At 59.5% G+C, this 26,890-nt stretch overlaps 14 protein-coding genes across 14 annotated transcripts; 10 read left to right on the top strand and 4 right to left on the bottom strand.

Annotated features, from left to right (window-relative positions):
- Positions 1-54: 54 nt before the first annotated feature.
- On the top strand, positions 55-777 carry PAN0_003d2029 (uncharacterized protein; the record flags this gene model as incomplete). The annotated part of the gene is made up of 1 exon (XM_014802983.1): positions 55-777. The coding sequence occupies one exon, from the start codon at positions 55-57 to the stop codon at positions 775-777; it is 723 nt and encodes a 240-aa protein (XP_014658469.1).
- Positions 778-1,885: 1,108 nt separating this feature from the next.
- Positions 1,886-3,670, top strand: PAN0_003d2028 (glycoside hydrolase family 47 protein; the record flags this gene model as incomplete). The annotated part of the gene is made up of 1 exon (XM_014802982.1): positions 1,886-3,670. The coding sequence occupies one exon, from the start codon at positions 1,886-1,888 to the stop codon at positions 3,668-3,670; it is 1,785 nt and encodes a 594-aa protein (XP_014658468.1).
- A 124-nt stretch (positions 3,671-3,794) lies between these two features.
- Positions 3,795-4,358, bottom strand: PAN0_003c2027 (MSF1-domain-containing protein; the record flags this gene model as incomplete). The annotated part of the gene is made up of 1 exon (XM_014802981.1): positions 3,795-4,358. One exon carries the CDS (start codon positions 4,356-4,358, stop codon positions 3,795-3,797), a length of 564 nt encoding a protein of 187 aa, XP_014658467.1.
- A 691-nt stretch (positions 4,359-5,049) lies between these two features.
- PAN0_003d2026 (N-6 adenine-specific DNA methyltransferase 2) lies at positions 5,050-6,024 on the top strand (the record flags this gene model as incomplete). Its single annotated transcript, XM_014802980.1, has 1 exon — positions 5,050-6,024. The coding sequence occupies one exon, from the start codon at positions 5,050-5,052 to the stop codon at positions 6,022-6,024; it is 975 nt and encodes a 324-aa protein (XP_014658466.1).
- Positions 6,025-6,142: 118 nt separating this feature from the next.
- Positions 6,143-7,243, bottom strand: PAN0_003c2025 (thioesterase/thiol ester dehydrase-isomerase; the record flags this gene model as incomplete). The annotated part of the gene is made up of 1 exon (XM_014802979.1): positions 6,143-7,243. One exon carries the CDS (start codon positions 7,241-7,243, stop codon positions 6,143-6,145), a length of 1,101 nt encoding a protein of 366 aa, XP_014658465.1.
- Positions 7,244-7,686: 443 nt separating this feature from the next.
- On the top strand, positions 7,687-9,080 carry PAN0_003d2024 (uncharacterized protein; the record flags this gene model as incomplete). Its single annotated transcript, XM_014802978.1, has 2 exons — positions 7,687-8,890; positions 9,058-9,080. The coding sequence occupies 2 exons, from the start codon at positions 7,687-7,689 to the stop codon at positions 9,078-9,080; spliced, it is 1,227 nt and encodes a 408-aa protein (XP_014658464.1).
- Positions 9,081-9,129: 49 nt separating this feature from the next.
- Positions 9,130-11,400, bottom strand: PAN0_003c2023 (RCC1/BLIP-II protein; the record flags this gene model as incomplete). Its single annotated transcript, XM_014802977.1, has 1 exon — positions 9,130-11,400. One exon carries the CDS (start codon positions 11,398-11,400, stop codon positions 9,130-9,132), a length of 2,271 nt encoding a protein of 756 aa, XP_014658463.1.
- Positions 11,401-11,953: 553 nt separating this feature from the next.
- PAN0_003d2022 (UV-endonuclease UvdE) lies at positions 11,954-14,254 on the top strand (the record flags this gene model as incomplete). Its single annotated transcript, XM_014802976.1, has 1 exon — positions 11,954-14,254. The coding sequence occupies one exon, from the start codon at positions 11,954-11,956 to the stop codon at positions 14,252-14,254; it is 2,301 nt and encodes a 766-aa protein (XP_014658462.1).
- Positions 14,255-14,518: 264 nt separating this feature from the next.
- On the top strand, positions 14,519-15,358 carry PAN0_003d2021 (acetyltransferase GCN5; the record flags this gene model as incomplete). The annotated part of the gene is made up of 1 exon (XM_014802975.1): positions 14,519-15,358. The coding sequence occupies one exon, from the start codon at positions 14,519-14,521 to the stop codon at positions 15,356-15,358; it is 840 nt and encodes a 279-aa protein (XP_014658461.1).
- Positions 15,359-15,684: 326 nt separating this feature from the next.
- On the top strand, positions 15,685-18,039 carry PAN0_003d2020 (uncharacterized protein; the record flags this gene model as incomplete). Its single annotated transcript, XM_014802974.1, has 1 exon — positions 15,685-18,039. The coding sequence occupies one exon, from the start codon at positions 15,685-15,687 to the stop codon at positions 18,037-18,039; it is 2,355 nt and encodes a 784-aa protein (XP_014658460.1).
- A 615-nt stretch (positions 18,040-18,654) lies between these two features.
- PAN0_003d2019 (cytochrome c peroxidase, mitochondrial precursor) lies at positions 18,655-20,531 on the top strand (the record flags this gene model as incomplete). The annotated part of the gene is made up of 2 exons (XM_014802973.1): positions 18,655-18,828; positions 19,395-20,531. The coding sequence occupies 2 exons, from the start codon at positions 18,655-18,657 to the stop codon at positions 20,529-20,531; spliced, it is 1,311 nt and encodes a 436-aa protein (XP_014658459.1).
- Positions 20,532-20,732: 201 nt separating this feature from the next.
- On the bottom strand, positions 20,733-21,179 carry PAN0_003c2018 (uncharacterized protein; the record flags this gene model as incomplete). The annotated part of the gene is made up of 1 exon (XM_014802972.1): positions 20,733-21,179. One exon carries the CDS (start codon positions 21,177-21,179, stop codon positions 20,733-20,735), a length of 447 nt encoding a protein of 148 aa, XP_014658458.1.
- Positions 21,180-22,055: 876 nt separating this feature from the next.
- Positions 22,056-22,931, top strand: PAN0_003d2017 (uncharacterized protein; the record flags this gene model as incomplete). The annotated part of the gene is made up of 1 exon (XM_014802971.1): positions 22,056-22,931. The coding sequence occupies one exon, from the start codon at positions 22,056-22,058 to the stop codon at positions 22,929-22,931; it is 876 nt and encodes a 291-aa protein (XP_014658457.1).
- A 734-nt stretch (positions 22,932-23,665) lies between these two features.
- PAN0_003d2016 (glycosyl hydrolase family 88) lies at positions 23,666-24,844 on the top strand (the record flags this gene model as incomplete). The annotated part of the gene is made up of 1 exon (XM_014802970.1): positions 23,666-24,844. One exon carries the CDS (start codon positions 23,666-23,668, stop codon positions 24,842-24,844), a length of 1,179 nt encoding a protein of 392 aa, XP_014658456.1.
- Between the last annotated feature and the right edge of the window lie 2,046 nt (positions 24,845-26,890).

Here is a 26,890-nt window from a genome sequence, read left to right as displayed (position 1 = left end):
GAGCGCGTCGTCGGAAACGAGGCCGCGGTCCAAGCAAGGAAGGGCAGCTCAGGCATGGTTGCAACCATCTCTGGTCCCGTCGTTGCCTCGGCGGTGCCGTCAATCAGCACGCCGGAGTGGAAGCGATGGGGATGCGAGGTGGATGCGGACGGACAGCGAGTGGCAAGCCCGGGTTCCTTACCGTCTCGACACCCAGGTGCGCTACCCTGTCCCACAGCGATTCAGAATTTGTTGTCAGGCGCCTCGCGCCGCAAGGCCTTGGCAGCCCATGGCAGCGCGAGTGGATCGGCATTGTCGAGCCAGTCGGCATCGCCGTGGGCTTCGGTGCCGGTCACGCCGGCTTCGACACCAGCGACATCGGATACGGAGACCGACTACTTTGCGGCTGGGCGTCGGTCCCGCGGTGGAGCAAGCGAGAAGAAGAGATCGTCGTGGCTCGGATCGATGCCGGCATCGTACTGGACGTCACAGCGCGTTCCTTGCTTTGAAGGCTCGTCGCCTCCCACCAAGACCTATTCGGTGCGCAACCGCCAGGCGAATTCTCGTGCTGGCTCCTTCTCGTCGTCCTCGAGCGTTTCGGATCGGCTGCATACTTTGGCAGGCGGAGAGAGCAGCAGAGCGAGCGACTCGAGCGTCGAACGCAGCGCAATGGCCCTTGTGCCCAACGCGCAATTCCTCGGCCTGATGCTGTTGATGATCCTGCTCATCTCGTCTCCACTCATCAAGGTGCTTTCGGTGCTTCTATTTGCCGTCATTCTCGTTCTCGACGATGCTTGATCCATTCGCAAGCATTTATACATACCCATGTTCCAGTTTCCTCTTCACGGTCTCTCCTGTAGCGCCCCTTCTGTCTGTATCTCATCTGGCCTTGGTCTAGTCGATCCACCCTCGCTCTCTAATTTTATTGTCATTGATATTCAGACGCAGCCTGGCAGTTGAGTGGAAGCGCGTGTGGGGTCAGGCTCTGCTCTGGTTCGAGAGAAACGCGGGTCGCCAAGTGGCTCGGAGACGAGAGCCATGGTAAGGCGAGAGTAGTGACAGCGTTCAGGCCTGCGATGCAGGGGAGGACGCGCAAATTGGGCGGTGAGGAGTTGGGAGCCGAAGCGAGCTTCTAGGAATTTCCTTCTCCCTTCGCTTGGGCAGGCGCCACACATGCCGGCTGCGTTCTTGAGTCTCGCTAGCCTCGCTTTGCCCGCGTCGCCAAAGGGGCTGCAGCGGCGCACCGAAGAGGAGGCGCGTTCGCCACACCCTCGACGCGTCCCCGCTGGCATGAACCCAACACCCCAACACTCGCTGTCTTTTTGGAATGCAGCTGTGCCGTCGCTCTTATTTGCAGAGTGCAATTCCACTGCGGAGGGTCCGCGGTTCCAGACAGCTGTCTTAGCTGCAGAGTCGATCCGCCAGCTGAGAGCGCCTCTTCCCCCGCATATGCTTGCACTCGCCTTGTCCCACAACGGAGCTTGGTGTCGAGGTCGCTTGGACCTGCGGCTGCAGCCAGCCGGCGCACGCCCCGTCGATCCCGCAGCCCTCGCTGGCCCCATCTCAGCGCCTAGCCTGGTGCGACGCACCCTTTGTTGTCGGCCAATTCGCTAGACCGCCCCTCTTGCTCACGTTAAGCTCTTCCTTGGCGAAGAGGCACCGCCATGAAAATGAGATGGCTCATATCTCTCACGGCCCGTTCAAGCCTGTATCCAAGGTCCCTCTTCCGCTTCCATATACCATCGTCTCTCTTCTACGGTACTCCGACACCGCTTGAGCTTGTTTCCCTTCCCACGGTTCTGCATCTCGACCTGCCTTAGACCCGTCCGTGTAGATTCATATACCCCCACGATCATCCACCTTTCGACTGGCAGCGAATACCTGCTAGTCACGGAGCATCGACATCATGCTTTCCAAGAACTTCGGTGCGCTACTCTCGGCGCTTCTCCTCGTCGCGGCGCCATTCGGTGCGGAGGCGGCCACCATCCAAAAGCCTGGTCTGAAGCAGTCGGAGACGTCGGCGTCTCGTGCCAACCAGATCAAAGCAGCCTACAAAACCTCGTACCAAGCTTATCTGAAGTACGCCACGGGCCACGATGCGCTCCTGCCGCTCTCCAACGGCTTCACTGACCCCTTCGGCGGTTGGGGTGCTAGCGTCGTCGACTCGCTCAGCACGTCGTTCCTCATGGGCCACATGGACCTCTACAACCAGGGCGTCGAGTACTCGAAGAAGATCGACTTCACAAAGACCTCGTCCGATACCATCTCGCTGTTCGAGACCAACATCCGTTACCTTGCTGGTTTGATCTCGGCGTACGAGCTTGGCGGCAAGAAGGAGCAAAAGCTGATTGATCAGGCCAAGGTCGTCGGCGATCACCTCATCACGGGGTGGCTTGGCAGCAACCCGCTGCCGTGCAACACGCTCAAGTGGAACAACCTGGCCACGCCCGACGCCTGCACCTCGTCCGGTATCGCCGAGGGCGGCACGTTGATCCTTGAGATGGACCGTCTGTCCAAGTACACGGGCGACCCCAAGTACCTCAAGCTCGCGACCAAGAGCATGAAGACCATTGCGCAGTCCAAGGGCGTCTTCCCCGGTCTGTTCCCTCAGGTGTATGACCCCAAGACCGGTCTGCCCAAGGACGACTATGTGACGTGGGGCGGTGGAAGCGACTCTTTCTTCGAGTACCTCATCAAGTACGCCTACCTGACGGGCGACGACCAGAGCCTGTGGATCCCCACGTGGGTCAACTCGGTGAGCTCGTCGATCGAGCATCTTATCGAACACCCGGAGCAGACGCAGGCTAAGCAGCTCACCTACCTCACCGACTACTCGGCCTCGAACGGTGGCAATCTGCCTCGCTGGTCGCATCTCGGCTGCTTTGCTGGTGGCAACTGGATCCTCGGCGCCAAGATGATTGGTCAGGACGCGTTTGATCAGTATGGACAGGCGCTGACGGCAGCATGCGCCAACACATACACCGCGAGCCCGTCGGGCATTGGGCCTGAGAGCTTCGTGTTTGTCGGCACCAACAACAATACGGACGGCGTGCGAATCAACAACGCCGCCTTCTACCGCAAGAACGGCTTCGACTTTGAGGTGACGCAGTACATCCTGCGACCCGAGGTGATGGAGTCGGTCTTCTACGCTTACCGCACCACGGGCGATGCCAGGTGGCAGGAGATCGCGTGGAATGCGTGGAACTCGATCTATCGCAACTGCCTCGTCAAGCAGAACGGCGCGCTGGCTGCGCTGGCCGACGTCAACTCGACCTCGCCCACCAAGCTAGACGACTCCGAGTCGTTCCTGTACGCAGAAACGTTCAAGTACCTCTACCTCATCTTTGCCGATCCCGAGGTGGCCAACCTGGACAAGTACGTGTTCAACACCGAGGCGCACCCTTTCCTGGTGGACCAGCCGCAGAAGGCGTCGTACAAGGCACCGGCGGTGAATGTCAAGCCGCCCAAGAAGGACAAGCCCAAGAAGGCCAAGCAGCCGAGCAAGACCGATAAGGATGCCCCCGTGCCCATGTTCTCGAGCCTGCCTGGGCTCAAGCTGCCAGAGGGCGGTGGCAACACGCTGGGAAACCTGCTCGGGTCGATCGGAAAGCGCACTGCTAGCCAGGTCCGTCGTCACCGCGGCGTAGCGCACAAGAGGAGGCAGGACCAAGACGCGGCTGCCGAGGTCTGACGAGGGTCTCCCGTTCGTTTTTCGTGGCATGTTCCTACACTTTCGACTGGTCCAATTTTGCCCTGTTCTACCCGTCTGTGCTGACCCGTGACATTGTTCGTGATTTCTGCATTTGCTGTGAAAGTCACCGTGTGCTGGAGGGGGAGCCGTACATGGCTTCTAGGACGCTGATGAGGCCGCTGCGACCCTTTGCTGCGTTGTCGCGGAAGCGGGTGTAGGACCATTCCTCGACCTTGCGCGCTGCACCGGCGAGGATGCCTGTGAGGCCCGTGCAGCTGATGTCTGCGACCTGGTTGAAGAGCGTGACGGGCAGTTGCTGATTGGTGGCGATGTGCGGCGTGTAGGTGATGTACTCTTTGACGAGCATGTACTGCGAGAGCGAGAGATTGGTGCTGGTCATCTGCACGGCTTTGGTGAATGGGTTGACCATGACCACTTCGCGCACGTACGTGTCTTCGGATGCGCCGATGAGTCGTTTCGCCCAACCGGGCGCGCCTTGCCGCACACCGATGATGCGCTCGGTGCGGAGCTGGCCCGACTCGCGGTCGATGCTCTGGTCAATCACATCCACCGAGACGACGTGCTCAGCGTGCGGATTTGGGTATTTGTTCCACACCGCTAGCGGAGGAAGCAGCAAGTCAGCCTGGTTGAGCGCAATGGTGTCGACGAGAGGAGCGGGACTTACCATTTGCGGTCTCGTGCCATGGATATGAGAACTCCTGCTCTTGCGCAAACGTCGTTGGCATCTTGATCGAGCGCCGGCTGTGGATTCCGAGCGGACAAAAGCGTCAGAAGCGATCCTGAGCTAGGGGTGCTGAATTGTAAGCACCTGGCGTTGTCTCCTGGAAGTGGTGCCACGTAAAGATGGACAGTCGAGGGAAGCGGCGTCGATTGGTTGGCCGGCCTGTGCAGGGTCTGGTGCGGTGCGAGACTGCGTGTGCGGAAGCGGGTGCGTGAAACGCGGGTGTGTGGAGAAAGCGCCGGCCAAGCCCTAAAGCTGCGTCACGCTCAGTCTTGTAAGATCACATCTAGAAAACAAATTCTTCCGCAGAACCTCCCGAGCTTCTGCCGACGAAGTAGTGGAGACACCTTGACTAGTTAGCCAGTTCTGCACCTGCTATCCGTCCTGCCCAATGCCTCAAACAATGAATGACAGAGAGCCAAACTCATGTAGCTCTCCACAGGGAGAGCGGACCGCAAAGCAGCTTCGAGAAGAAAGCATGTGGAGGCGGTGAGTTTGATGCAAGGTTTCCTCCGTAGCCCGAAATCCGAGCTGCGAACCTCAAATTTGTGACCCACAAACCTTCATCCTTTCGCCCTGCTGCGGCTCGCTTCACAACTCGACATCACCCCTGAAAGTCAGACACTCCACACCAAAGATGGCAGAGGAGGCGGAGAAGTACGATCTGGACACGTCGGCGCTCGACGCTCTCGACAAGTTCCGTGCCGAGAAGGCGGCCGAGGAAGCGCAGCTGCTCAAGTTCACCCAGTTCGCATCCCGCAAGTCGCAACAGCGCTCGTCCAAGAAGTCCAAAGCCAGAGATGCCGCCAAGCCGCTGACAAAGGAGGAGGAGGAGGCCGAGGAAGCAAAAGCAGAGGCAGCGCTGCTCGCAGAGATTGAAGCCATCGCTGACCTCGAGCGTCTCAATGGCGTCGCACCGGATTCCGCCGACTCGATGCTCGCCAACCTCGCCTCGCGTCTCGAGACCGGCAGCAACTCGGGAGACGAGACGGCAACAGGCGCAGACAGCAATGACGACACAAGTACACTCGACGTAGACACATTCCGCAAGACCTTCGGCGAGAGCTGGCAGCTGTCGCAGTTCTGGTATTCGGCCAAATTCGTCCACGAGCTCTCCGAGCTCATCTTCAAGCTCGTCTCTTCATCGTCTGTTCCTTCCTCGTCCGATCATGCTGCCATCAAGTCGGCATTTGGAGATGCTCGTGTTGGCTTCCTCTGCTGCCCAACAGCATGGGTGGGTTTCGTGCACGAGTACCCTGCGCTCAAGCAACAGGCCTTTGTATTTGAAGTCGACAAGCGCTTCCACGCACTTAGTAGGACCTCATTCGTTTACTACAACCTCCACGAGCCCGAGACAATCCCCGCAGAGCTGCTGGGAACGTTTGACGTGCTTGTGGCGGACCCGCCTTTCCTCAACGTCGACACGCAGACCAAGGTGGCCACCACCGCCAAACTGCTCGCCAAGCCCGATGCCAAGATCCTCCTCTGCACGGGCGAGAGCATCGCCGACGAAGCCACCAAGCTCTACGGCGAGCCACATCTGCAGAAGCTCGACCTCGTCGTGGAACATCACGGCCTCGCAAACGCCTTTGGCATCTGGGGTAGGACATGACCTCGATTCGACTCTATGAAATTCAACCTGCGGAGATGTATGATATAGAAGCACATGAAACAGAGCAAGATTCGCACCTTCTATCCTCTGAACCGAGCGCGAAAAGAAACCGAGGAGTCTAACCCTCAATCGCCTGCTTAATCCCCTTGGCATCGAGGAAGTACCTTGCGTACTTGGGCTCGACAAAGATGGCTCGGCACTCGAGCAGCAGCTGACCGTCGACGTCCTTGAGCGTGCCCTTGACTACGGCCTTGCGGCCCTTCTTCTCGACGAGCTCGGTCTGCAACACGATGAACTGGTGCGCCATCGTGGGCTTGCGGTAGTCGATCTCGAGGCGCGCCGTGACGCCGATCTTGCCTGGCAGATTGTACATGGCCGTTCGGGCCAGCGCCTCGTCGCATACCGTCGCGAGCATGCCGCCGTGAACGATGCCGTCGTGGCCACATACACTGCGTCCGAGGTGCAGCAAGATGGTGCTGTCGCCCTCTGCGCCGCCGAGCTGTTCGGCACCGACACCCGTCTTGGTGAAGACCAGAGGCGGCACTGCCACCATGCCCGGGCCACGGAGCGAACCGGCAGTGAGGTTGTGCTGTGCCTTCTCGCGGCTGTACTTGAGATAAGGACGCGTCATGACATACTGGTGTGTATCCGCCGCGCCACCTTCGACGGGTGGACCGGATACAGCGACGTTGGCGCCAGGAATGCGACCGTTGGCAGGCACCTCGACCGTGGTGGACTCGTCAACATCGGTGATGTGCTTGCCCTGCGAACGCAGCACTTCGAGCTCAGCTGCAGAGCCGTGCGCTACCGACGATGACTTGAGCTGCTTGACGATGGCGAGCGAGTGCAGAGCATCTTCGATCTCGCGCGTATGCGCCTCGGCCTCGGGACCGTCGCTCCTGAGCCTGGGCGGTGTGGCAGGCTTGAAGATGAGCTTGAGCATCTGTGGAGGGTAGAGCGATCCGAAGAGGTAAGACGAGATACCGACGAGCGAGAGCGCGATGGTCGCCTTGACAAATGTGCTGCCTGCCGCCTTGGGTGCTGGCGAGGTTGACAGTGGGCGGCGCGGCGCAGCACCCGCAGGTGCGGACCATGCCAAGGTCGGTGATGCATTCGGAAGTCTTGGAGCGAGCGAGGATGGAAAGGATGTGGAGCGCGGACCTCTCAGGCCAGCAGACAGCTGCCGCAAGGGCACTGTCGATATTGTCGTGGGTCGCATGTCTATGGATGAAAGGGGAGGATGAGGTGGACGAAGAAGAAGACGCGACATGCGCATCAACCGGCACTTGATTCGGAGAAAACCCGGGACTGAGACTTTTCTCGGCGGAGATTCAAAAGTGTGAGATCAGGCGAGACACAACAATTTGTAGCCAACGCGCCACGTGAGGGTCGAAGCTGCAATCGCTATGCATCGCGGCAGTCACAAGATGTGCCATCCGCCTGATCAGAAGCTCTTCAACCCATCCCTTCGGGTTTTTCTGGCGCGCGAAGCTTAATTCTGCGCAGAGCCGCGTGCTGCCCGTTCATGTGAACCGGCCAAAAGAGAGGGCGCACAGCGCGTCCGCCGAGCGAAGATCGGAGCTGATCCGCGCGCTCTATCCCCTCCTCCATCCTGCCACCACTATCCAGCTTAAGGACGCCCGTGTTCCAGAGATTATAAGGATGTCTCACATCGACTTGACCACCGAAGGACAGCCAAGCCCCTCTCCAGTTCGCTCGAACGCAAGAGAGGCTTCGAACGAGCTTGAGCTTGCCTGGAGGACGCTGTCGGGACTGAAGAGCACGAGCTACAACGAGGGCCTCAAGATCATCAAGTGGGCCGGACTGCTGGAGCCAAAATTGGAGTTTGACACCCAGGCGTCCGGGCTTCTCTTCGAGTCCCCGCTTCAGTTCCGACACACCTTTGACGAGCTACAGGCACGTATGATAGAGGCTCAGTGCTCGGTGAGCTATTTCGATGGCACCTCCGCTTACGGCAAATGTGACCTTTCCCTGGGTCACCTCATTCAGGCCATTTCGTCTTCGGCGACAGGTTCGTACGGCGATCTCCGAACACCCATCATCGCACATGTAACGTCAGATTCGCGAAACTACAAGAGCACAAAGGGCCTCGTCCAGGCCGGTCAAGCCGAAGCCACGGCCGACATGTTTGGCGGGCTCTCAACCGTGTCGCCGTGCGCCGTCTTCTCCCAGGATTGGTCGCTATTCGTGAGCAGCCCCGGCGCCCTTCAGCCCATCACCATTGATGGAAGCTTCACTTCAGCAATCATCGTCGTCACGCACGGCTCTCAGCTCGTGATCACCTTCGAAAGGTCCGAGTCAAACAAAGCCGTCATGAAACGCGAGCACACCTACAAGACAACGACTTCGCTGTTGCGTGCGCTGAGTGGACCCCAGTTCCTCTACCAGCAGCCTGGCCAGGCGGTCTATATCGCAAGTGGTCAGGCGTACTTGGTCCTCTCACTTCAAGCGGGGGCAAGTTATGTGCTCGATTGCGCAAACCCCTCGAAGAAGGATTGGGAGCTCACAATCAGAGCCAGGGAGAACACCTTCGAGGAAATTCTCGAGCCTGACCAGACAGAGGAAAATCTTCGAGGAGCACTGGCACGAGTCAATGGCGAGATCGAGCTTTGGCGCCGTTGCGTCTCACGAGTCAATGGCGAGATCGAGCTTTGGCGCCGTTGCGTCTCTCTCTTGCCAGACGAAAGGAATTCCGATCTGGACGCAATCTCTCGACCCGAGGGCGAGGGCTTCCTCGCCAAGATGACCCAAGGCCGAGACCGGGTCTGCGATGCATACGAACGTGTCAAAAGACAGAATCGGGGGCCCGAATTGGCTCAGGCAGCGGGGGCGGACGAGGCGGCTGGTGTAGCTGCGGCATGTGCCAAGAGGCCTGCCAGCGGCGACGTCGAGTCAGGAACTCCCAGGAAGAGATCCGTCACCGACTCGTCGGGCGCGACCATCAAGGAGGAATTGGTACAAGGGCCCTGTCGATCGAGCGGACCCCATGCATTCGGTCGGCGCAACACACAGTTCGACTTTCTCTGCACACATGAATGCGATTCCTTTGCTTTGCTTGATTACATGTGCGTTGCGAGCGAAAAGCTACTCGTGGATCTTCCAGAACACGACGGTGGAGACGGTGCCGGCCTTGATGCTTTCTTCGATCTGAACGTTTTTCTTGGTCTTTCCTTGTTGAACCGCAGTGGTTGCGGTGGGATTGAGCTGGTCCTTGTGCGAGATGGCGGGAGGGAGGTGAGTGTCGGTCTTGGTCTTGGAGGCGAGCTGGAGGCGGTTGTGAGGCATGTGGGTAAGTGCGCCCGAGTTGAGGTCCGCCTCGCGCAGCTTGGGATCAAACGCCGGCGTCGGCTTCGGTGCTGCAAGGGCGGCGATCTTCTCTGGCGATACAGCTAGACCATCCTGTTCCGAGATGATGTTGCCTCCCGCAACCGTCGTAAGACCGGGCAGAGGCTTCAAGTGCTGCGGGACTGCGAGGTTGGATCGCTTGCCCACACCCAGCTGGAACCCGGCGTTGGCACCCCAGACCATAACGTCACGACCAAAGGCCATGTGTCCGTCCGGTTCGACCGTGTCCAGCACCAGCGCGACATGACCGGGTTTGCCAACGCTGATCGAGTGAATGGGGACGGGATGGGTTTGTCCCGTAGCTTCTGAGAACTCGATGAGACCCGAGACAGTCTTTACGCGCGAGGGCTGCGAAACAACCTGACTCCACATCGCATTGCCAATCGTGCCCCACTGACCCTTGCCCGACGCAAGCAAGTCAATCTTGAACTTGCCACCAGCCTCCCTACGCGTGGTCATGAAGAACGAGTTGTCGGCACCGGCGGCGATCGAGGTGGCACGCACATCGAGCGAGCTGTTGGAGAATGACCTGCTGAGAACCACCTCGGTCGGCACGGGCACGCACTCCATGCTAAAGCTCGTGCCGAGGCCACATTGACCGTGCGTGTGACGGCCCCAGGCAAGCACACGACCGTCATGGGTGCGGGCCAGGGAGTGCTCGTTGCCCGCCGCGATCTGGACCACATTGACTTTGCGCAGTGCCGGCACCTCGTGCAGAGTGGTGCACCAACGGATGCTGTCGACCGGCTCGGTGAGTGGCTTGGGCGGCGGCGCAGGGTCGGTGCTGGTTTCAAACGCAGGCTCGGAGCTGGCCTGAGGCTTGGACGTGCGGTTGGTCTGAGTCGGAGGAGCCGGAAGCCAGTCGGATGGCACCAGACTCGCGATGGGACGGCCGCCGTGGTTGGCCTCGAGCTCCGCAAACACTCGTGGCTCGAGAAGAGTCTCAACATGGCCTGCTTTGCTGTCGGGCGTCTTGGGCGAATTGAGCCAGACGCGACGAGTGCCGAGCTGACCAAAGGCATTGGCCTCCTCCCCGATCGGCGTGACAAAGGTGCGTCCCTTGTTTGTGACCGACAGGAGGTGGTCGGCTCCAGCAACAATGTCGTGCACCTTCTCGGTACTGCCCCAGTGCGCGGACGGAGCGGGATGCAGGACCTCGTGGTCGATCGTCGAGCTGGCAAAGGCGTTGAAGAGCGTCAAGGGGTTCTTGGACCAGCCCGGGTACTTGGGCTTGGCCTGCTGCTGCTGCACTGCCGAGAAGACGTAGATGTGGCCGTCCTTGGAGAGCGCGTAGATCTTCTCTTCAGTGGCTTCTACCTTGATGATGTTTTTGCCGGTGAGCGTCTTGACTGGGTTGAGGACGAGGCTGGCGGTGTTAGCGAGCGGAGCTTTGAGGTTGGCGGCGGCCTTCTCGCGTCTTCGGCCGAGGGGCACATCTTCGACGGCTGTGACTTCGCGGACGCCGGGATCAAAGAAGCCGAGACCCCACTGATACACGTCGCCGTTGGCATCCACAGCCACGCCATGCTTCTCCTGCAGGTTGATGTCTCGCAGCGCCACTCCGTCGAAGAAAGGAATGGATCGAGGCGAGCGGATGAGCGTGACAGAAGGTGCGTCGGGAGCGACGACGTTGTAACGGTTCGAGCCCCAAGCATAGACGCCCTGCAGCCTTGCACGATCGCGCATCTGGTCCTGCTGAGAAACAAGAGGAGGTGATGTACCCCCAAGAGGTGCCACGGCAGGAGCCGCTTCCGCATGTACGGGTGAAGAGACCGAGTACCAGGTGGTCAGGGCAGCTGCAGTCACAGCTGCGGCAGCCGTAGCATATCGAGATCCCCTGCTACCAGCGTTATGTGACAGGGAAGCTCGTGCTGCAACGCTGTCGTTGGAGAACTTCGGTTTGGACGAGCCCGAGTAGGCGCGTTGTTGGACTGCGCGAGTCAACGTGGTGCTGGCGCGTGAGGAAGTAGGGAGCTTGATGATCATCGCCCTGGTGGACGGGGCCCTCATTGATGCAGACATACTGTTATGAATCCGACGATCAACGCGATGGGATGGGGGATGAGGACGGAGAGAGCATGCAAGGCCGGATTGCATAGTCGAGTCCCGCAGCCGCGCAAAAAAAGATGGTGGCCCTTGCGGACTTGCGGGCTTCTCTCACCTAAGCTGCGCACGATTGGTAAGCGGGTGCGCAGAGCGCCTGATTGTTAGACCGCAGGTGCGGAAAGTTGCAAAAAAACCGCTTCCTCCACTTCTGCAAGTCGGCGGGGGACCCTGCATAAGAAGAGAGGGCACGCGCAATGAGCTCATGGCATTCGAATGCCATTTCCCGCTGCAGGGCCTGACTGATGCGGCACACCATCAAGGTGGCGGAATTGCTTCTTCTTGCGGATGTGCGGGCAAAACATGCGGATCTGACTCCTTCGTCCGCCATCCCGACATCCACCGCCATCATCCGTGTCTCTCAACGACGACAATCACAAAGAGCACGATCGATCTTTTCGCCCCTTCTATCAGGCCGCACTAATCTGCCATCGCATAGCTGCAGCCTGCAGCGGCATACATGATCCGCCGGTACTGCTGGCAGACCGCTTTTCAGAGCTTGCCATACACTCCAAGTGCTTCGATCATCCGGAGAAGCATTCCTCAGGCCTGCCTGCACCTCGACATGGTCCGCCGAAGTGCACGCGCATCCACCACTGCGGTGAGCTATGCAGACGCCGGATCGTCATCCGATGATGCGGCAGCCTCCGAGCTAGCACCGCCGCCCAGCCGCGCCACAAAGGCTGTCAAGGTGACACCCAAAAAGGCTGCACGTGTTCGCTCAAGCCAAACGGCTGTTACCGCAACCAACAAACCCACACCCAGAGCCAGAGGCACCAAGAAGGAGGCACCTCCATCGCCGGCACATGACTCAGCAGCTGGCTCCCCCAAACTCGGCCCTGCCGACGGGAAGTCCGAAGATGCAAAAACAGCCAGGAAAAAGCGCGGTGAGGGAGCCGCCAAGAAGGAGAAAGTGGAGACACCAACTCATTTCGAGACCAGAGTCAATGTGCATGGAGAAGAGTATCAGATCGAGCTCGATGAAGAGGGCGATCCGGTCAGACGAGACAAGAACGGCCGTCGTCTCGCCAAACGCAAGAAGAAGGACATCGTATACGACATTCCCGACGTGCCTAAGCGCGATTTCAGCCTCGAAGGTCCACCTGGGAAGCGACAGGAGCGCAGCAATGGCTTCGTCGGTCGGCTGGGCTATGCCTGTCTCAACACAGTCCTTCGATGGCAAGATCCACCCATCTTTTCCAGTCGCACCGCCCGCATCAAGACCATGGACGAACAAGGTCCCGACTACATCAAGGAGCTCGGACGTCTGAATGCAAGAGACATGATCCCGATGATCCTATGGAACGAGGAGAACAACATCAAGTTTATGCGCCTATCATCTGAGGTCTTCCCCTTTGCTTCGCACGAGAAGTATGGATATTCACTCAAGTATGCAGAGAAGGAGCTTCGCGCTGCAGGCGATCTGGCCAAGAAGCTTGGACATCGCCTCACGATGCACCCAGGCCAGTTTACACAACTGGGTAGCAACCGCCCCGAAGTCATCGAAGCGAGCATCCGCGACCTCACTTCGCACTGCGAGATGCTCGATCTCATGGGCATGGGCAAGGACAGCGTCATGATCATCCACGGCGGTGGCACGTTTGGAGACCGCGAAGCGACGCTGCAGCGCATGCACGACACGTACACTACCAGGCTCTCCCAGAACGTCAAGGACCGCCTCGTCCTGGAAAACGACGAGATGGCATGGAGTGCCGAGGAGCTCCTGCCACTCTGCAAGGAGCTCGATATCCCCATGGTGTTTGACTTCCACCATGACCTGCTCCGCCCGTCGTCGCGCCCTCCCTCCAAACTTCTGCCCGAGATCCAGGCAATTTGGCACAAGAAGGGCATCACGCCAAAATATCATCTGTCCGAACCGCGACCTGGTTCATCCAATCTGCGGGAGCGTCGAGCCCACTCGGATCGTTGTGGCTTCTTGCCGCCCGACCTACCTGCTGACGCACATCTCATGATCGAAGCAAAGGATAAGGAGCAAGCGGTGCTCGAGCTCTATCGCATCTATGACCTTCAGCCCGTCAAGCACGAGTCGCTCCGTCCGCCTGCCAAGGATATTGGCGTCAAGACTTCAGGTCGCAAGAGCAAGCTCGGAGGCGAACGGCTTCCGCGCGAGCCCAAGAAGGGCAAGGTCAAAGACGAGGAAGCCGCAGCCGAGCCCGTTCAGCTGAACCCGAAAAGCCTGTCGAAGGCGGAGCGTGCCATCGCTAAGTCTAAAGAAGTTGCTAAGCGACTGGGCAAGGTATACACGGGACCTGGAGCCGATGTTGGAGAGGACGAGGGCATCGAGCTAGCCGCACCCGAGCCACGTCCGGGCGAGGAGGGCTACGTCAAGACGAGCGAGGAAGTTCTCATTGACATGCACATGGAAGCCGCCTGGGTACGCGCCGAGCTTCAAGCTGGCCGCGAGCGACGCCCCTTCGGCACTGAGCCAGGCGCAGCAGTCGACGAGGCCGACATGGATGGCGAGGACATGGACGAAGATGGCGTGGCGAACGGTAAGGCCGACGTCAAGCCAAACAAGGCAAACGGGAAAGGCAAAGGTGCAGCGGCTGCAGTGGCTCTGACGCCGCAGCAAAAGAAGCGCGCCAAGGCGGCCATGGTCGATGACGGGCAGCGCGTTGTGCTGGCTCAGGGGGCTCCGTCAAAGGAGCTCGTAGAGGATCACGAGCAAATTCATGTTGCACCGGCCGCCCAGCCCAGGGCGAGTACCAAGAGAGGGAGGAAAGCCAGCGCTTCCAGTTAGAGGTGGAATCTTCTCTCGCAATTCAATGCAAAACACCTTGATGCTCCTTTAGGATCTGCAGAACGTGCGACTGGAACAAGTCTACTCAGGGGTGCCGAGAGCATGAGTCAGATCCAGAGCGTACTCGTTTGAAGGCTTGCCCGCAGTAGCAATTCCTTGTGGCCCGTCTATCCTAGTGGCAGGGCGCTTCGTGATGCCGCCGGAGTTTTAAACGGCGTTTAGAAGCAATTCTCGTGCCTGACTCGACGTTGCACAGACAGCCTAATGAACCTCCACCAGAGCTCTGATAACGCTTGCTCCTTCATCACATCCACCCACGACGCCATCATGATCACGCTCAGCGACGAAGAAGCGCTTGTGCGACTTGGTTCTACAGTGTCGACCGATCCGGCGCCGTATCCGTCCCGCGTCGTGATCCCAGGGCAGTACGTCGACCTGGTCCCGCTCACGCCCGAGCATGCTGATGCGCTATTCCCCATCGTGGCGCAGGCGGAGCACGAGCGGCTGTGGGACTACATGCTCGAGTTTCCCTTCAATGGAGACCGCGAACGCTTCAATAAGTACGTTCAGGGCCGTTGCAGCAACGAAAACAACATGGTCTTCTGGGCGATCGAAGACAAGAACCCCGCGCCCGGCTCACCCAAGGTTCTCGGCCTGATTTCGTACCTTCGCATCGACCCTGCAAACCGCACCATCGAGATTGGAAACGTCATGTTCTCGCCCTTCTTACAGAGATCGCGCAAGTCGAGCGAGGTAGTGTATCTGATGATCAGCCACGCGTTTGACACGCTCGGATACCGCCGCGTCGAGTGGAAGTGCAACGACCTCAACGTACCCTCCAAGCGTGCTGCCATCCGATACGGATTCACGTACGAAGGGCTTTTCCGCAAGATGTTCGTGCTCAAGGGCAGGAACAGAGACACGGCCTGGTTTGCCATCATCGACGACGACTGGCCACAGCGCAAGGCGGCATTGCAAACTTGGCTCAGCCCGGACAACTTTGACCCCGTGACGGGCGCCCAGAAGCTTTCGCTCAAAGAGGCGCACGCAAAGCAGGGATACACGGTCCCAGACTCCCTCGCACTGCCTCCTCGTCCTTTGTAGCAATGATACGACGGCATCTGCACTCGTATACGTTTTTTTTTTTTAAAGCCATGTAGCGATCAATTATTCGCGGCCAGCTTTTGTGACCGCTTTTTTCGTCCGCTTTCTTCTGTCTTTTAGGCGCGTGAGAAAGCCCCTAAAATCACGGACCGTGCAATTGAGGTGCGGGAGCGGAATGCGGAGATCAACACTCTGACCGCGAGCTGCGACACGCGTGACCTGGGTGTTGCTCTTGCTGCAGTGGCCGGTCTATGAGACCAACGACCAACATATTGAAGCACCGAACCAGAGCAGCTGCTTGATCAGCTTGAAGCCGACCGCATCTCATGGCTTGGGAGCCTGCGAGGCGAGGTGCTCCTTCGCCGTCCGCTTCGCCAACGCCGTCGACCGTGGCTGCGTTTGCGATGCGCAGAGACACAGCGTCACCCTTTGTCTCCTCGCCAGCCTTCCGCGACGTTGCTTCGCCTATGAGCGCCTCGCATGCCTCGGTCAGCAAAGATGCGGCTCGTGCTACGCTTTCGCCCCGGCCGATGTCGCCTGCTGCGTACCGCTTCGATGCTAGCGCCTCTGGCTCATCGTCCAGACCAAACGCATCTGCGTCTGCCTCATCGCAAAGCGCGACAAATGCGAATGTCGACGATGGCATCTCTACAAAACCTGCAGAGAGAACGAACAAACGCTCTCAGCAGGGCGGTGACCAGACTCTCAGCATGCGGAACAGCGATAAAAGCGCCGAGCGCGCCTTCTATCGTCGCGTACTCTTTCAGGACCTGTCCCCGAACGCCGAGGCTCCCACCATCACGCATGGTGCCGACCTGGACCACGAGATCTACCTGCTGCTGGCCTACCTCTTGCGAGAGACGGTGCTTCCGTGGTACAGCAAGCTGACGCCCGACCGCGAATTTCTCACTCAGATCACCTCGATCATTACTGCGATCGTCCACACCATCACCGAGCGCCAGCTCTTCACAGCCCAAGCCAACGCGTCGTCGCCTGCGACTCACGAGAGCGACATTCATGCTCCGCGTACGCCTGCTCAGTCGGACCTCGTCCGCATCCACGACCTACTTTCCCGCGACATTCCTTTCGTCCTGCGGCAGCACTGTCACGAGTTCCGGCTAGCGTGTGCCAAGGCAGGCAGCGTATGGGCACCCCTGGGTGCCTCTGCAACCCCGCCAACACTGACGAAGGACGTGTCTTCGGTCGAGCACGACGAACAGCGACACCAGCAAGTCCACGAGCGCGTTCCCGCAGAATATCAAAGCGCGTTCTTGCCGTCGTCGACGATCGACTCTGCGTCCGCTTCTCCTTTGCACGTCGCACAGCTGCTGAGCGCGGCCTGCCCACATCCGGGCATCGGCGGCGAGTCCGGCTCGCTCGACGGCAAGATCGACTTGACGTATCTACGCATCGCCGTCCTCAACCTGCTCTCATCGCTGATGCCCGCCGACGAATTTACGCCCGATACGGAGAAGTTCATCGTGCGAGATGTGCTCGTCACAGTCCTACGAGGCGCGCTAGCCCGCTCGTTCCGACCATGGTTCTTTGTGCAGAGCATGCACAGGGCTCTCGACGCAGCTGGCTGGCCGAGCCATCCCACACTGCCATCTTCAGAGTCAGCTCACAGGCTGAGCAGCGAGCCAGTGCAGACAGCAAACACGCCAGCTCCGGCTAGCCAGGTGACGGCATCGATTCTGACGCTGATCTCGAGACTGCCGCTGCTGCTTGTTAATGCTTGGACTTTTCTGGTGCTACGTGCGTTGCCATTTGTGGCGCGAGCGTATCTCGATCTGTTCAACGTGCATCGCGAGGCCAGTCGCAAGAGACGAAGGCGGCAGCAACGCCAAGCGGAAGGCGGATCGATGCATGTGCGGACGTCTTCGACGAACCAGATCCCCTCTTCGCTGTCCACCGGCAGCCTGAACGAGCGCAAGATGCATGGCCGCTACCCGTCACGCAAGTTTCAGTTTGGGTCGGACGGAACGCTGCTTGACCGCGGTAATTCGTCTGCCGCTCCAAAAGGTGCCGACGAGAGGCGCGAGACCGAGACAGCTGCCGCAGTCGCGACCGAAGATGTGGAAGAATCGCATTCTTTGCACGACTACGTTGGCAACTGGTTCAGCGCGACCGAAGAGATCCTGCAGGTCAGCTCGCACGCGCTGTTGCGGACGGCGTTTGGCTTTGTGCGGACGGCGCTTGGAGCAAGTGGTATGGACGCGGTGCTCAATCGGATAATCGTGCGCAAGATCAACGCAGCAGTACGGGACGCAGAGACCTGGACGCGGATGGTGCAGGAGCTCCGGCGCATCCTATTGCCAAACGGACACCTTCCGCCGTCGGTCCCAGATCCGGATGTCGAGACGCAAGAGGCCGAGTGGATCCGACTGCGCACGCGGCTGGTCTGCAGTCCGTCGGCCTCAGCCGGATCGCCTTCAGACGCACAGCAAGAGTCGTTACTGGCGCGGATCAGCAAGAAGATGCTGCTCGGAAGTGCCGATACCAGCCTCGGGCGGGGCGATCGCGCGTCGCAGGTGCGCGACACGCAGATCCAACTGCAGACCGTCACCGCCTGGCTCGCCCCCTTCTGCTCTCCGCAGGCGGCAGGGTCCAACACGCTGCTCGCCATCCTGCTCTTCGAGCGGGTCGTGGCGACTCTCTGCCCCGATCTGACCATACCTTAGCAGCCGCAACAGCTGCTGCTGCCTGGAGATACCCGATCCGCGCTCGACCGGAATAGGGAATATAGCGCTCTAACATACTTCCGCCTTTTGAAACCTGTGAGGTCATTTTCGTCATGCACGCGGGTGAGCGCGACATCGATACCGTAATCCGGCTTTCACGCGACCTCTAACCGAGCTGTCCAGACATGCCTGAGCTGTCGGCTTTTTAGTGCCCAGGAAGTGGCTCCCGCGACCTGCTGACAAGTCGATATCATCATCAGTGCCACAAGCGGGCGGCGCGCGATGCTAACAGAGCCTGTGCTTCTATTAGGTGGCGATTCAAGGGCGAAGGATAAAGCAAGATGGTTTGGGCTGACTCGAAGAGAAGCCTTTGGGCGTGACCGGTAATTGGGCTTGCTGTAACCGGGACCGATCCGCGACATCGCGGTGGGCAGGCAGTGCGTGATTCACATGCTCTTTGGCTGAGCCGGGACGGTGCCGTACCGTAACTTGCCGACCGCCGACTGGAAAGTGGGATCTGCAGCGAAGTTTTTGCCATTTTTTTTCTCCGACACAGCGTGGCGGCCATGAAGAGATCGAGCCAAGGAAGGAGAATTTCCACTTCGCTTAGTCCGCATGCCCTCGAGTATTTGGCCGGAACACCCGAACTTTTTCCTGCAAGCGGATCGACACGCTGCTCAGCCAAACCTGGCAGCGCGCGCGTCGGCGACACGATCACGTAAGGACCCCGACCAGCCACTGCAACGGTTGACTCTCGACACTCTCGGCTCAACGCCGGAGAACTGCATGGTGGACCGTCAGTGAATCAGCAGAGGACTAGATCTAAACTGTCAAGCTCAGTGGGTGCGGTGTAAGAGAGTGGGAAACCACCGAGGCTTGCAGATTAGAGCCAGAAACGGCGCGACGATAAGGGATTGGATTAGCTACGGGTCGGACTACTTGGCCTGCTTTGCGTGCGCCGTCCGAGCCTCATGCGTGGCGGCACACGGCGAGCCGACAAGGCCGCTCAGCCTCGAGGCGAGATCCCGCACCGGTGCGTGCGGATCGAGCCGGACGTATTGCACAGCTGCGTGCTTAATTTCTTCTCCAGTCCTCTGGAAGCCGCCTGCGCCCCTCAAACCCTGTCGAACCGTTCCAGCTCCACTATGTCTGCATGGCGTGAGAGGCTGGCCGTTAACCTAGATGGCGTAGTTTGTAGACTGAGCGTGCAGACCCCACTTTCACGTCACCTGCAGGCCTGTGTTGCCGGCCAAGCCGTGAAACCCTGAGCGCAGCAGAGGGCCCTGCAGCCAAATCATTGCCTCACCATTGGCTCTGTCGCCGCTGGCTTGTCGCTTGCGTGCCACACCTTGCAGCCTGTCACCCTGCCTTGGAGTCTTGACTGCCCCGCATCAACGCCAGTTCCTTCTCCATCAACCATCACTTCCACGACCGACAATCGACCGGCCCATTTCATCCCCTCTCCCACTATCACTCTTCTCTACACATTGCCTACGTTCGCCATGTCGAAGACGGGAGACTTTGAAGCTGTCAAGAAGGATATCCTCGCTGTCCTTAAGCAGCCCGAGTACGATGACGGCTCCGCAGGCCCCGTGCTCGTCCGACTAGCCTGGCACGCGAGCGGCACCTACTGCGCCCAGTCCGACACGGGCGGATCCAACGGTGCCGGCATGCGCTACGAGGCTGAGGGCGGCGACCCCGCCAACGCTGGTCTTCAACACGCCCGCGTCTTCCTCGAGCCCATCAAGGAGAAGCACTCGTGGATCACCTACGCTGATCTTTGGACGCTTGCCGGTGTTGTCGCCATTGAGGCCATGGGCGGCCCTCAGATCCCCTGGCGCGCTGGCCGCACCGACTTTGCCGATGACTCGCGCCTCCCCCCTCGCGGTCGTCTGCCCGACGGTGCACAGGGCGCCGACCACCTCCGACACATCTTCTACCGCATGGGCTTCAACGACCAGGAGATCGTTGCGCTCTCGGGTGCACACAACCTCGGCCGCTGCCACTCGGATCGCTCGGGCTTCGAGGGTCCTTGGGTCAACTCGCCCACGCGCTTCTCGAACCAGTACTACAAGCTGCTGCTCAAGCTCAAGTGGTCGCCCAAGAAGTGGGACGGCCCCTTCCAGTACGTCGCCAAGGCGCCCGGTGCCGACGACGACGACGAGCAGCTCATGATGCTGCCCACCGACTACAGCCTCATTCAGGACGACAAGTTCCGCCCCTGGGTCGAGAAGTACGCCGAAGACCGGGACGCCTTCTTCAACGACTTCTCCAAGGTCTTCGCCAAGCTTGTCGAGCTCGGCGTGCACCGTGACGAGGACGGCATCGCGAGAGCGGACAAGATGAAGCAGTACAAGGGTGAATACAAGTCGGCGCCGCAGAAGCCGCCTGTTCCCGGCGCGCCAGGTGCGGGTAAGGACGGCGAGGCCAACCCGCTCGCACGCCAGAACAGGATCGCCCACCAGCAGATCAACGCCAAGGCGAGGCTCTAGATCTTTCCCTCATTGTATTCCGTTTCTCCTTTTAGCATTCTATGTATCGGACCCGCAAATACAGTTTTGATAGACATTTCGGTCGAGATCAGACAGAGCTGAAGATCCCGAGTGAAAGCTCGCCTGCCAAGTTGAGTGTTGAGCAACGGCGCCGAACGGCTCGCTGTCCAGCTGCGAGTGAGCTAGGCCAGGTTGGCGGTTTTACCAATCGTCGTCTTCCACGAAGACCGGTTCGTCGACATGGACCCCCCTTGCGCGATAAGCCCTTGCGATGTCGTCTGGACCTGGATCCTGTTTAGCTTCGGGACCCTTCTCCGCCTTTGCTCTCTGCTGCGCCTGTTGTTCGAGCATCTGTTTCGCATTGGGGCCGATGGGCCAGGTGCCATCGACGTGCCAGCTGGCCTTGAGTGTCGCTACCACCACATCGAGTGGCAGTCCACGTCCCTGCCCAGCTCCTGTGATGGGCTTTCCGGTCTCGAGGGCGGCGTGGAGTTTGCTGAGGATCTCGGGCCAAGCGACGTTGCACAGGTGCGTCTCATCGTCGGCGGTGCGTTGCAGCGTGGCGCGGACGCGGGCGAGTGTCGCGGTGAACGATGGGCTTGCATGGACGCGGCTCGGCACGCGCGCGTCCAGCCTCGCTCCAGCCATCACCCTCCCATACGACGCTCTTCTGTGAAGTCAAAGCTAGCGAATGGAGGAGATGGCGCAAGCACAAGATAGCACAAGGCTCGGAGTGCGGAAGTTCGGGGTGCGGAAGACTCTGAGCAACGGCAACGGACTCCATTTTCTCTGAGACCGGACATCGGGGAGGAAGAATAAATCGGGCAACGATGCAGTTTATTCAAACCTAACAATTCTGAAAAATGCAAAGCGCCCCTGTCGGCGCATGGGCGCAGCGATGACAGCTGCGGAACATGTCTCAGGGGTCAGCTGCAGCGAGCTTTGTGGGCTTGGCTCGACCGTTCCTTCCAACACTGCTTCCAACCCCTGACGAGCCCTCGCTTGCCATTCACTCGGGGCTCGGCTTCGAGGATTTTTGTGAGGATCCTGAGGGCAATACGGTCGACGTGACTTTCCAGATTGGGATGGCGGACAAGGCGTGGCGGAATGCATGGCTTCCCTCGCAAAGGCGCTGTAATGAGACAAAACTGACAGGGGCGGCTGAGTTAGATGCGCCTGCGCCGCCTATTCAGGGTGCAGAAGGATCCGATTGGTGCCTGAGCGCTCACAGCATCCTTTCATAGGTACCCCTAAGGCGACGTCGCCGCCCGCCAACGCAGCCGACATGTGCTAGACGCCCCTGCAATGCAGCCAGCTAAGTTTAGAAGCCCAAAGCTACCGACGCTGTTCGCGACTTCCCCGCATCAGAAGTCCCGCAGTCACTCAGGATCTCTCCCGGTCACAGAATCGTTTTCTCGACCCTGCACACTCCCACCATCGAGCCCTTACATCACGACCTTTGCCACGATCCTGACCACGACAACCCACCACCAACTCCTCCTCACGGCTTGACGAACGTGCACAATGATGGCGACTCAAGCACCAGCACGCAGACGTGGCGCCAAGCTTCTTTTGGCCTTGCTTATTATGGCAATGCTCGCAATGGTGGCGCAGGCGCTTCCATTGCAGGACGACTCTTCGAATCAGGCGAAAGGCAAGCGCTCACCCATGCCGACACCTTTGCCCCGCATCCTCTCTCTCAGCCCGCGATCGACTCCAGACGAAGTATATGCATTCTACTCCCCACGCGACGTCGTTCTGGACAGCTTCGCCGACTCAAACAAGCTCGAGAAACGAGGCACGCCGACGAAGCGTCAGGACCAGCCCTCGGTCCCGCTCTCGTCGCTCGGCCCACCCACGTTCCCGGCCAACATCCCGTCGTGTCCCAAGTGCGAGGAGCGCTACTCGTCGCTTTCGTCGTGCATGGGTGCCAGCTCGGTGTTTGCCAATGCCACGTCGATCTTCTCTGATCCCGTGGCGTACATCAATGTGATCAAGTGCGCCTGCACCGACACGTTCCAGGCGGTGTATCCGCAGTGCCTCGACTGCTTCCAGCATACGGACCAGTGCTACTACCTCGGCACGGACCCGCAGGGAACGGGCGCGAACAAGGTCATCAGCAACCTGCGCAGCATCTGCGGCCTCGGTTCGGCACTGCTCGGCGGCGTAGCGAGCGCCAACAACAATATCGGCACCAACGTGCCCGTCAACCCGCCGTCGTACACGGATGTCTCCACTACGGGCGCGGGCTATAAAGATTCGACGACGGGTGCAATCTTCCAGAGCTCGGGCGGTCGCTCGGTTGTGGATGATGCTCTGCATGGCTGGGGTCTCGCAGCTGTAGCAGTGGCAGCGACTGGTCTCGCGCTCCTGGGAGGTGCGGCGAGACTCGCATACTAAACCCCTGCTTTGGCCGATGCTGGCCCCTCTTCGGAACTTTGAGATGGACCGTTTCTTAACGAGGATCAGCATTGACGACGATGTATGCGGTTCTGCTTGCCATGCTGGCTACTTGTACGATTCCGAATGACATGTTTGACATATACGAGCGTGGTGTTCCAGGTCCGCGTGCCGGAGTAGACGAGCGGAACTCGTGCTGCATCGGCCCGATGCCATCTGCGAACAAGGGCGTCTAAATCGGAGTGGGGGAAATTGGTTGCGCGGGGGGATGTGGGGGAGCTGGACTCCGCGTCCACTGCCTTGGGACCCTTCCTAGCGAGTCCGGCCTCTTCGCCGGGCGTGCATCGGCAAACACTCCACACGAACTTCGCACCATGTGAGGCCGGGGCCGCCGAGGCCGCCGAGGCTCTTTCGGTCATCTCGCGTTGCTATCCCAAGCATGTGGTGGAAGAGAGTGGGGTTGGCATATGGTTCGGACCTGGTGCTCCTGCTCCTCCTGCCCGCGACCCACGAGCTGGGCTCAAGCGCAACACTATCAATGACAGAGCTCACCTTCAGTCCACTAATATATATTCCATCCCCATCGACTCGCACCTGGCATCCGTCGTCTTTCTAGAAAGCACCTGCCCACCTACTCCAGACTTCGGACCCGTCACATCTTCCGGCCACCTTGCCACCCGCACAGCTTTCCTTCTCCACGCGTTTCCAAAATTACACACCATCAACTCTTAACCATGACGTCTGACTCTGCCGCCGCCGCCTTGTCGTCCAGCGCTGCGGCCTCGCTTGTGGACAAGCTGATCCACAAGCTGCTGCACAACGAGGATGCGGACGGCAAGTTCCTGCTCCCGCTCGAGGATGGGCGCGTCATCGACACCAAAGGCTGGAACGGCTGGGAGTGGACACACGGCGTGGCGCTATATGCGCTCTTTGAGCACCACGAGCTCACCTCCTCTCGCACCTCGCTTGCGATCATTCACGACTGGTTTGCCGCTCGCAGGAAGGAAGGAGGCACGACCAAGAACATCAATACGATGGCGGCGCTGCTCTCGCTCGCGTTCGTGTACGAGCGCGACCCCGACTCGCATACCGAGTACAAGGATTGGCTCGTCGAGTGGGCCGAGTGGGTCATGGCCGACGCAGTTAATGGCGGACTTCCAAAGACACAAGAGGGCGGGTTTCAGCACATCACATACGACTCCGAGAACAAGGGCCAGCTGTGGGACGATACGCTGATGATGACCGTCCTCCCACTAGCCAAGATCGGCAAAGTGCTCGGGGTGCAAAGGTACATCGAGGAGGCAAAGTACCAGTTCTTGCTCCACATCAAGTACCTCTATGATGCAGTAACCGGCTTGTGGTTCCACGGTTGGACGTTCGAAGGACGCCATCACTTTGCAGGCGCACACTGGGCCCGTGGCAACTGCTGGATCACCCTCGCCATTCCGCTCTTCTTCCACATCCTCGGCGACGACCAGGATCTTGCCGACCATGCATCTCCGCTCTCCAAACACTTGATCGGCACGCTAGAGGCACAGCTCGATGCGCTGCTGCCGCTGCAGGATCCTGCTACCGGTCTGTTCCACACCCTGCTCAAGTACAAGGACTCGTACGTCGAGTCATCCGCCTCGGCAGGCTTTGCTGCAGGTGCACTCCTCGCACTTCGATTTGGACTCATCAAGGATGCCGACAAGCAGCGAAAGTACAGGGCGCTGGCGGACGCGGCTCTGAAGGGCGTCGTTGATATGATCGCCGAAGACGGAGAGCTGCAGCAAACCTCGTTCGGGACTGCCATGGGTCACGACCTCGACTTCTATCGCAACATCCCCATCACTCCCATGCCCTATGGCCAGGCTCTGGCTCTGCTTGCCATTGTAGAACACATGGCGCTCGACGCTTCGCCCAGGGCCTAGCTCTTCGAACTGCCGTCCATAGTTGCGATGAAATAATCTCGTCTTCAAGGCTGGACTCAGCCAGTATCACTATTCCAGCGACTTCATCTCCGCTAACACCACGAGCCAAGCCCAGCATGTACCGACGGATTTGAGGCTAAGGTATGCGAGGTGCTGTATGACCGGAGCGTGGCATTCATCGTGTTTCCGACGGAAAGCCATTTGAGAATGCTCGCGTTGCTTCCCTTTGTGTCCGGATTGTTCCAGCGAAGCATACCTACGGCGGACTTATTGATATGATATCGAGCGGCCGAATTCGTCGGGCGCTCCTCGACATGGAGGGACGGGAGCAGGGCTGCATTGTGTACCCTTTCGTTCCTCATAAGCAAAATGAATTGAGCCGGCTTCGTGGGTGAGCTCGGCTCGGACGGAAGCAGCTGCATTCTCCAGCCAAGCTATCACGCCACAGCAATTGAGCACGGAGCTGCTCATCTTGGTCTAGGAGCGGCTCACGACCCTCGGGAAAGCTCGAGTAGGCGAAGGCGAACGTTTCATTCTTGGCATGTCTCGCTGCTCGGGACAAAGTGCACCTCCGCCTTGCGCCAAGCCAATCGCGTCTCTGCGAGCCAGCTTGCTCATGGTTCGGCGTGGGGTAGCATTCATGTGGGGGGCGTCACTTATTTCCTCCGACCACCAATGCTTTGCCGCCACCTTCGCCCGAGGCGGTAAGTTGCTGTTACCGCTTCTAGCGGCACACGCTCTCCGCGCCGCGACTTATTGCTCCGAGAAGCGGCTGCTAATATCCCCGACGTCCGCGGCAAATTTGGATGCCCAAGCGGTCAATAAATAGATTGCCGCAGGATGCCCAACGCCTACGCCGGCCCGACGCTCCGAATGAATAATTTATGTGCGAGCGACTGCACCTCAAGCGCTGCCAAGTCAACACCAGGCACCCGAATCGCCACCGAGGTTGCATTTCACCAATGCAACCCACCTCCCCCAAATCCCACCAACGTTGTAGGGCAGCCCACGCCTGCGTGTGCCATATTGAGTCGTCCCCGACTACTGGGCCAGGGTCCGGCTCCGGAGCTACAGCAAAACGCCTCGCGCCAGACCAGCCGTGGTGGTATCGTACGAGGAGGGTGGCGCGGTTGCAGTGGCGAGAGTGTTTGGCGAGATGCAAGGACGGAGCAATCTCGCTCGAGATGCATCGTTTCATGCTCGCTTAAGCCTCGCTCTGTCAAACCTCGGCCTCGCTTGGCGATCCACTCGGACCTCGCTCGCCCTCCATCCGTCGTTCTGGCAGCCACATGGTTTGCGCGGCAGCGACTCCCGCCAAAAATTCACTCGGAGGCCCCCCTGCCCTCCACTTCGGACAGCTCGTGCAACTGCCAAGTGCGGCCGTGCGAGCCGGTCGTGGTCTCGAGTGCGATGCCCTCTTGCATGCCCATTGTCTGGTGCCCCGGTTCTGAGTGTCTACATCCTTTTTTCTTCGGAAGCGGGATTTGCGTCACCGCCCTTGGTCCATCTGCACATCGCCAAGGCAGACAAGGTTGGTTGGGGCCAAGCGAGCAGCAGTTGCGCCGAAACCCTACTCGCTGCATCACCGAGGTGGTACAGCCGAATCTTGGCCCCACGCTCTACTGCGCCCCAAAGTGGGAACATCGGAAGGTCTCCTCAGGAGTGGGCAGCTGCGCCGACCGTTTTGCGTTTGGCCTTCATCTCCACATATGCATCTCGCGCCAAGTCCATACCCGACGTCGCAGGCAAGTTTCATCTCTCCAGTCTAGTCGCACAAGCTGCAACCGGCAAAACGAGCCCCAACGTCTCTGGTGTATTGTGCCGTTTATGGCAAGCCATCCTCGCACTCCCGGCAGGCCCCCACCCTCTCGGCTATTGTGGCTGCCAATCCGCCTATCCTGGAGATGTCACCTTCGTCGATCAGGCCCCTGTGATCCTCAAATGCGTCAACCGACCTGTCTTCCCTCCTGCGCCATCTGTCCAGACGCATATATAGTCGTGACCTTTGAGACTGCTCCCCCACACTCTTCCGATCCCCACCCCAAC

This window comes from Moesziomyces antarcticus (assembly GCF_000747765.1).
Source record: "Moesziomyces antarcticus DNA, scaffold: scaffold_v10003, strain JCM 10317, whole genome shotgun sequence".
NCBI lineage: Eukaryota > Fungi > Basidiomycota > Ustilaginomycetes > Ustilaginales > Ustilaginaceae > Moesziomyces > Moesziomyces antarcticus.
The sequence above is the reverse complement of the archived record's forward strand: the minus strand, read 5'-3'. Positions and strand labels throughout refer to the sequence as shown.